The sequence below is a fragment of the Octopus bimaculoides genome, chromosome 4 (genome assembly GCF_001194135.2).
Source record: "Octopus bimaculoides isolate UCB-OBI-ISO-001 chromosome 4, ASM119413v2, whole genome shotgun sequence".
Classification (NCBI taxonomy): domain Eukaryota; kingdom Metazoa; phylum Mollusca; class Cephalopoda; order Octopoda; family Octopodidae; genus Octopus; species Octopus bimaculoides.
In genome coordinates, this window is record NC_068984.1 from 19,358,053 (window position 1) to 19,368,052 (window position 10,000).

The following is a 10,000-nucleotide window of genomic DNA, read 5'->3' on the forward strand; positions in this document are numbered from 1 at the left end:
GAGCGTGGCCGTTGCCAGTACCGCCTGACTGGCTCCTGTAGGATTTTCGAGCGAGATCGTTGCCAGTGCCCCTGGACTGGCTTGTGCGGGTGGCACATAAAAGACACCATTTCGAGCGTGGCCGTTTTCGTGCGGGTGACACGTAAAAGCACCCACTACACTCTCTGAGTGGTTGGCGTTAGGAAGGGCATCCAGCTGTAGAAACTCTGCCAAATCAGACTGGAGCCTGGTGTTGCCATCCGGTTTCACCAGTCCTCAGTCAAATCGTCCAACCCATGCTAGCATGGAAAGCGGACGTTAAACGATGATGATGATTAAATAGTTCAATAAAGGATAAATGAACAAAGAAGCTAAATTAAAATATGGCGAAAAGAAAGAATATATATGCACTCATATATGTACATACATACACATACATAAATGTACCAATATATATGTGCATGCATATAAACATAATATGTACATGTATAAAAAACAAATACACATGTATATATACATATATATACACATGCACATTTGAAAGCATATGCATTAATTTTGTAACCATGTAATTGTTTTTACAATTTATTCTAGAATAATCTTGAGAATTACATATCATTTTAACCAGTCTATATAAGTGTAATGGCCATAATTTGAAATCTTCTTGTTAAGTGCCAATGTGTGAAACTCTTGACCATTGAATCACTTGATAACTTCTGCTGATTAAATAACAAAAAGTATATATATATATATATATATATATACAAAAAGCACACATATATATATATATATATATATATATATATATATATTCATGTTTGGAGTTTTATTTTCCTGTTTGTATCACCGTATGTATGTAGTATGTATGTATGTGCATGTGTACAAACCTATGTATGCATGTATGTATGTATGTATTGCAGTTTATGCAAGGCTAGTTAAATAACATTTATGAGACACGAAACTTATTTCATATCAGCAAGTGAAGAGAACAAAAGAAAGAGTGAGGAAAAAATGAAAATCAATTTAAAAATAAACATTAAAAAATATACATTTAAATACAATGACAATCATTAAAAGAAATTATTAATTGCAGTATTAACATTATTTTATATGTTAATGAAAACACGTTTATTTATGGCATGGTGTAATCAGTGAAAAATCTTATTGTCTTTAAATGCCATCATAATTACCTAATGGTTTCTATTCACCTGGAATAGTAAAAGATTTAGCACACACACACATGTATACACACACACATGTATATACACACACACACACACACATATATGTATATATACACATATATGTGTGTGTGTGTGTATATATAGAAATATATATATATATATATATGTGCATTTATAAATATATGTATGTATATATATGTATATATATATATAATATACATACATATACATGTTTGTATGCATGCGTATATATATAGATATATAGATAGATAGATGCACACACACATATATATGTATGTATGTGTATGCATCTGTGTGTGTGTGTGTGTGTGTGTGTGTGTGTGTGTGTGTGTGTGTGTGTGTGTGATAGCGTTAATACTACATTTAATAATATCCTTCTTGATTATTATTCAACACAGAACATACAAAATGTAATAACAACATAAACATACTTTGTAAATTTTATGCTGTTGTTTGACTTTGTCCAAATCTGACCAAATGAGAGGTTCTGCAATCGATGCTTCACTTGTATCAAGCCAGTAAGTGACAGCAGATGAGGTTTCTTGGAACTGCTTTAATAATCCTTCAACTTCAGTAAGTTGTTGTGTTCTGCAGGAGATCGACGCTTGCAGTGCAGAATGTCGCTTGTTCAGACTAGCCAACGTGCTCTGAACTTTGTTCTTCTCCACACTGTCAGTGCTATGTTTTGCAATCTGTCCACCAATACCACGGAGATTCGAGAGTTTCTTCTGCTGTGCTCCGAATTCTTTTATTAATTCCTTTAAATCATATGAAAAAGTTGAAGATAACATGAATTAAATAATTTATTAAAATATAAATTAATAAAGACATATTCCTACATACATATACATACATATAGATATATGCAGCTGGCTAGCTAGCTAGATTAGTACATACATATATACATACATACATACATACATACATATGTGTTTATATATAAGCATGTATGTACACTAGGTATATGTATATACATATACCAATGCACAGACACACACACACACATGCACATAGACATTAATATAAGTAAACAAGTATAGAAAATACAAAATTAAATGTTATTAACTTCAACAAAGAGGAACAATAAAACAGGCAACATGTTTGTACATGCTGAATAATTTCATAAAGTTATTTGTTGACCTGGCCTGCTAAGTCCTACCCCTAACAAACAAACAAACAAATAAACAAACAAAGAGAAAACAAAATCTCTGTTTTTGTTCAAAGCAATTGGTTTCCTGTGATTAATCAACAACAACAGCAGGGGAGACTGGCTTTGCTGGTGTCTTAGGAAAAATATTGAAACAACTATTGGTTAGACGTAGACAGACTAAAAAAAGAATACATTTGTAAGTACATAAATTAATTCTCTTTGGTGTTGGGTGCACATTGATACACGGTTATACACTCAAGAAGTGGTGTACGTGCATGTGTGAATAAGTATATGTGTACATACGTATGGAAATATATATGTGTGTTTGAGCGTGTGCATGTCTATGTCGTGTGTATGTAACTGTGTGAGATTGATTAATGTACTAAGTCTTTAATGGGAATTATTGAAGATTGTTAGTTTGGAGGGCAAAAAATAGATAAATGTGAAAGAAGTTGGAGATTTGGGAAAGAAGAAATGGTAAAACAGTAAAAAAAGAAAAAAATGTTTTTAGTTAAGGTGCCTGAGGAATGAGAAGGCAATGAGGATGATGAGATGGCAGTACATTGATGGGTGCAATAAAGTAGATTTTTTTTGGTAAAAACATCAAAGTTAGCAGATTGACATCTGAGTGTTGAATGTACTTCCAGAAAAGAAAGACAGAAAGAGAGAGAGAGAGGGGGTGAGTAGGAGGAAGTGAGAAGAGGAGAGTGAGTGAGAAAGAGAGAGTGAGAAGGAGAGGGAGAAACAAAAAGAGAGAAATGCAGAGAGAAGGGAAGAGGAGAACAAGAAAGAAAGAGAGAGATGGGGATGGGGTGGAATGAAGAATACAAATCACCATTGGGTGTTTAATTAGAGTACTAACGAATAAAAGTTGTTGATTTAGTCCCAGGTCATCTCTGACAGAGCAAACATTTGGCTGTGGGAGGGTGTCTGTAGGTGTTTATATTGGCAGAGACATTAAAACATTGGACATAGGGTTTTACAGTATTTCTTCCAATTTGCTGCAATCTGAGTTCTAATTTTGTCATGTTCAACTTTGACTTACATCCTTTTGGGGCCAATAAAAAAAAGTACCAATCCCAGGTAGGCAGAATAGTAAAACTTTTCAAACCAAATGCCTTGCAGTACATGTTCTTTGTATTCTGATTTCAAATCCTATCAAAATCAACTTTGCCCATCATCCTTTTAGGATCAATAAAGAAAGCAGCAAGGCTGTAGATTAAACCTGGGATTAACCCTGTAGATTAACCCTAGGATTCATAAAGCCAGTTACTTGGTTTTCATGGTGTGTAAATGATCAAGATCACAACAATCCTTCCGAGTTTCATTTTTGTATTTGGTTTGCAAGATTCTTTATGTGAATCTGTGTGTTGAAACAAATTTCATTGTGTCTAAAAAGATTCATCATGCCAATATAATTAACACACACACTGGTTCAATTCCACTCATTTATAATTATTAGTTGTTAATATTGGCATAATGACCATCCCTACACACAACAAAGTCTCTCTGAATGAGATGCCAAAAATGAGTAGCAGCAAAGTGTGGGTACAGTACTCTTTCCCTCCAGCTGCTGTATCCAGGTTGTAATCCTTGGTCAGAGAGAGTTAGAGTTGGGCTGGTGTCTGTCTCTGCTTGTAATGACATAGGGTCATACATTGCAATATTTGTTCTGGCTCTTTGTGTTCTGAGTTCAAATCCCACCATGGCCTACTTGAGTGATAGATTTAATTTAACCTAGTTTCAACACTGTCACCTGGTACCTTGGCAGTCTTTAGCAAAGTCTACTAGGTTTCAAGCATTTGAATCAGGTTTCCAATTTAAGGACACCTTCTTTCCTCCCACAAGTCTTAGAGGTCCTGTAATATATTATGGGTATTACCTTCCTTCTGAATAAAAGATGAAAAAAGTCCAAATGACAAGGTATAACCTATAGATCTGTTATATTGATTTAGATATACCATGCCTCCATCTTGCAAAGAATCATACTGCATATGCAGTATCTGATTTGGTTGCTATTTCTAGTTGGTTAAGCAACCATGTAGAGGCTCCTTTACTGGGTCATGGTGTTATAGATGTGTCTATTTGTTTGAAGCTGACTGTGCATTTGCTGACAAGAAGTGTGTTACTGCAGCAATAAATTTAATTCTTTTTACTCCATGTAAGCCCAAGTGCTCTTTCCATTTTAGGATTTTGTTTGTGTTATAATGGCAATATGGACTTTGTGAAACCAGTGATGAAGTAAAGTGCACAATTTTATTTGTTGTTTATTGTGGTTAGTTGTGAGAATATTGGGACCCCATGCAGGAGTGTTTAATCTATAGAGGATCTAACCACATATATACACAACAAATATATTTTTGTTGGCTAAATATAAGTGTATTCTTAGTAATGTATGTGCATCAATTTGCTTTCCTTACCATGTCTTATACATGTGTTGTGCATGTTGTGGACATATATATATATCCTCTTGTATTTTAGTGGAGGTGTTTTATACATTCTAGTATCCAAAACATGTCTTCTGTGTGTGATACATACAAACATACATACACTACATGCATACATCACATCCTACATATATACATACATTACATTACATACACACATACATGCCATATACATATATTACATACATACTACATACACACACATACTGATATACATGTATACACACATACATAAATACATACATTACATACACCCATATACATAGGTACCTACACACACACACATACCTACATGCAAGCACACATGCATATATATGTACACAATATGTATAACAGATGGGCTGTAGAAAGACTGGTGCGTAAAATAAGGTTTGTTGTTATTGCTTTAGTGCCAGATCAGTCCTGACACAGCAGATCTATTATCAAGGCATTAATTTTTCAGCTATAAGGTCATATCTGGGATTATATTATTTAGTGTGAATTGTTTTTTTATGACAGAAAGGTGTGATTTAAAAGAAATTTGACTGTTATTTCTAGCAGATAAGGGTACCATATAGAGGATCTTTTAAAAAAGGTAAATCAGAGAAATAAATTTGATGGAGAAAAATCCATCATAGTGTTTATAGTAAAAAGGGTGACATTTACATGTGTGTGAGTGTGTGTGAGTGTGTGTGTGTATGTGTGTGTGCGTGTGTGTGTGTGAGAATGACTTGGAAATATTTATGTGCTGATGTGTGTATGTGTATGCATTACTTCATATGTATGCTTGTATGTGTGTGTGTGTGTGTGTGTGTGTGTGTGTGTGTGTGTGTGTGTGTACATGTGTGTCAGTTTGTAAAATTGAGAACATCACATGCATGTGTGCATTTATGTACACGTGCATGTACAGTTGAGAATATCAAATGTGTGTGTATGAGCACCACATGTAAGTGTGAGTGCATGTGCATGTATGTGTGCACACATACATGTGTGTGTGTGTGTGTGTGTGTGTGTGTGTGTGTGCATGTGTGAAGTTGATAACAATCATAGGTGTGTGTGTATATATGTAAACTTGAGAACATCATGTGGGTGTGTATGCATGTATGTGTAAAGTTGAGAACATCATATGAATGTGTGTATGTGTACATGAGTGTGTGTGTGTGTGTGTGTGTGTGTGTGTGTATGTGTGTGTGTGTGTCTGTAAACTTGAGAATATCATATGTATGTATGTGTTTGTAAGAGTATAAAATTGAGAACATCACATGTGCCATCAATTAGGTGTGTCACCTAGCAACCAATATCTATTGATAGGTGTCATATTTTTGGTAAAAATCTCCCGAAATATTCAGCAAGAAAATATCTAAATAATAGATGCATTTTATGAAAGCCATTCACAAACTCTCTCTCTCTCTCTCTCACACACACACAATCTCCCTATCCTTCTGTATCTCTCTCTTTCTCTTTGTCACTCTCTATCTTTTTTTTCCTTCACTTTCACATAGTTAGGCAAATTAAGATGGTAGTTCAAGTCTATGGTACGATAAGCCATATTACTTCAATTTAGAAGTTTATCAAGTGATTATTGATTACATGTGATTAGTTATTACATTTACAGTGATATCTTCTATTAATTTCTTTAATATAATTTAGTCATTTGAGTCATTTTGGAATAATAACGATGATTTACACAGCCATTAAGAAATAACAACTTGTGTAAAGTGCTAGAAAAATCCCTCTCAGCATATGTATATTCAAATATTTACAGTTCTCTTGTGGTTAAGAAGCTTGGTTTGTAATTACATGGATTTGGCTTCAGTGTCACAATTGCCCAAGGTACCACCCTTGGGCAACTGTCTTCCAATTTAGCTCCAGGCTGATCAGTGCCTTGTGATTGAATTTTGTAGACACATGTGATATTTTCAACTTTACACACACATAAACACAGTCATGCTTAAATATATATATTATTATAATGTATATTTATATATTCGATTTTTGATAATTTGGGAATGATATAAAGTTATTTTGATCGATTGGAATGTTTCAATTTATTTCTCCTTTTGCCTTGATGTCACCTGAGCACTTTCAGCTGCAATCCTATTTTTAAAAAAATTTTTGTGCTTCGGTTTAATGAAGTTATAAAATTATCCTCATATATATATACACAAACACAGTTATGCCTTTATATATACATATATATATATATATATATATATATATATATACATGCACACACATATACATACACACACTTCTATGTATGGCAGCAGCTGACAGAAACGTTAGCACGCCGAAATGCTTAGCGGTATTTCGTCTGCCGCTACGTTCTGAGTTCAAATTCCGCCATGGTCGACTTTGCCTTTCATCCTTTTGGGGTCAAATAAGTACCAGTTATGCACTGGGGTAGATATAATCGACTTAATCCATTTGTCTGTCCTTGTTCGTCCCCAGTGTGTGTAGTAAAGAAATAACACATACTTGTATGTATGTAATAATTTAGAAGTGTGTGTATATCTTTGTCACTAACATCACATAACTGGCACCCGTGCCAGTGGCATGTCAAAAGCACCTATTACACTCTCAGAGTGGTTGGCATTAGGAAGGGCATCCAGCTGTAGAAACCATGCCAAATCAGATTGGAACTTGGTGTAGCGCCTCAGTTTACCAGTTTCAGTTTAACTGTTCAACCCATGAAAGCATAGAAAGCGAACAGTAAATGATGATAATGATGATGATGATGATGACGACGAGAATGATATGGTGGTGTTGATGATGATGATGATGACCACTTGACTGGTATTGGGTTATTTGCATTCCTGTAATGTAGCAGTTCAGCAAAAAAAAAACTAACAGAATAAGTACCAGACTTTAAACAGAAATACTGGGATTGAATTTTGTTTTTTAAACTAAAACCCTTCAAGCAGGCTGTTGCCATCAGTAATTTCTCAGGGTAGGCAGTTGGTGACCTTTATGTAGTAAAACACACAAAACAATAAGCGAAACACAGGTGCATGACTGAGTTGAAGGTGGATTTACTTCTGCCTTTGTAGCACATAAAGAAAACACTGTTGTAGGAGTATGTTCAGCACGTGTACCACAGCAGTACTATGTGTAGCTTAAATACAGAAATTGAAAAGCAGGAGTGAATTATGCCTAGCTAATCTACAAAAAAATAAAATAATTTGCATTTTATGCATAGTAATCAGATTAACATTCATAATTTTTATTGGATTAGGGGCATATTTTGCCATAAAAGGAAAATTTTGCTATCTATTTTATTCAAGATTGGCACTGCCTACCTTGCCTACCTAGGTGGCACGTCCTGCCTTCAAGGTATGCACTAGCATGACTGCAGTCCAATGTTGGAAACAAGTAAAAGACACACACTAGGAATTTCCTTCAGTACCTGTTTTTGAAGAACATTTTATTGTTTTGGTTTGTATTTTGAACAAGAGACACAATTGGCCAGTATCAGCCACCTGATTGGTCAATAATTTATACTAATGTTTCTTATTCCAGGAGGGTTACCTCTGCAAGGTATAATGGTGTGATAGCAATTGTTTTTTTTTCCTTGAGTAACCTATGTTCAAAGACATTCCACCCATGGTCATCCAGATATTAGAAAATATCTATAACTATATTACTTAATGTTTCTTTTACCATTTTTTTTTTTTTTGCATTGTGTTTTAAAATGTGATTTAAGGAAGATTTGGCTACTATTGCTACCAAGTCAACTGATCTCAGAATTCTTTTATATAATTAATATAAAACCTAATGTATAATTAATTAGTGTTTAGTTCTCTTGTACAGCTCAGTTTCAATTTTCTTGTAAAAGTTTGACAGAGAAAGTGATGCTTCTTAACCATTTAATATTTATAACACGAGACATCTTTCGGAAGTATGTGACATGTATATTATCATTCTTTAGTGACAGACTTTATTCAAACGAAGTTCACAGGTCTGGCTTTTCACAACATCACAAACATTTGCTACCCTGAAAAATATTGACTGAATTAAAGAAATATTTAAGAAATAATTTTACTGTATAGGACAGTTTGTTGTTGTTTAATCCTTCATTAACATTGATTGAACAGACTTATGATGAAATGCATTACAGCCAAGACCATTTTGTCTGTTTATAGCTATCAAGAAACACATAATTCAAATGTCCTTTGTTTTTAAAGCTGGTAAAGCATGATTTGAATCAGAACTTGGTTGTCACTTCTAATAAGTTGAGTGACAATATGAAGGCTTCCTTATTGGTTCAAAGGTTTTCTTGTTGACTTATAACTTCACCACAAAATATTATTTCTTGCTTAGGTGTAGGGCGATCCTGATTGAGCCAATGATTTATCAAGGGTTTTCAGCACCCAGAGGCAGAGACAATTTTGATGCTCCTCTACTCACAATCTTAATTAATAGACATTATGAGTGAGAGAAAATGTTGTGCTCCACTCACACTTTTATCTGGGTGTAACTGCAGCCTTTGTCCCTCTCTCGCTACACCTTGAGATTTAGCAGATCTATGGTCAACAGGATTTCAGCTATGGATGTTTGTCTTTTAAGAGATACCAAGGACTCTATTATACAAAGATCTAATGTCTTCTCATTTCCTAGGATTGTGTGGTTTGAGGGAGATTTGGCTCCTATTGATATCAGATCAAATAATCAAATAGAAGCTCCTACTTGGAGATGGATGTTCACAATTATACTTATAAGAGGTATGACATTCTCTGTTTTCAGAGCTGCACCAAACCTTGTGACCAACATTGGTGTGATAGTTAATTTCTTTTTATTGCACTTGAAATTTCTTTCAGATATTATATTAAAAAACAGAAAAAAAAATCTAATTTGGAGTATATTTCTCTCTTCTTTTTATAGATAGTGTGAAGTAAGATATCTATTTTGGCATGACTTCAATAATTGAGGAATACAGATTTTGAATAATTTAGTAAAGCTAAAGTTGAAAAGTCTTGTTTTAAAGAAATTAATTTTGTAATGCGAATGGTAATTATTTTCAGTGAGGTAAAATTGATGCACCAAAAGAACTATGACATTCTAAAGGATACAAAGCAAAAACTGCAGCATGATTTGAACCCATAACCTTCAGATCAGTTGTCTAGTACTGAAATTACTCAACTATATGAATTAAATTCTCTTTACATCAAAAAGTAACTGAACCATTTGATTAACTGGGAATGACTGAATGTGTAATGTCAGTATCTATGAAGGATGAGTGA

At 34.1% G+C, this 10,000-nt stretch overlaps 1 protein-coding gene across 9 annotated transcripts in view; it reads right to left on the reverse strand.

Annotated features, from left to right (window-relative positions):
* LOC106881484 (nesprin-1) overlaps positions 1 to 10,000 on the reverse strand; it is an 811,219-nt gene that overhangs the window by 191,219 nt on the left and 610,000 nt on the right. For all 9 annotated transcript variants that reach the window (XM_052966929.1, XM_014931893.2, XM_014931887.2 and 6 more), the window contains one exon: positions 1,616 to 1,942. In XM_052966929.1, coding sequence (XP_052822889.1) covers positions 1,616 to 1,942 — 327 coding nt within the window. The remainder of the gene's footprint in view (positions 1 to 1,615; positions 1,943 to 10,000) is intronic.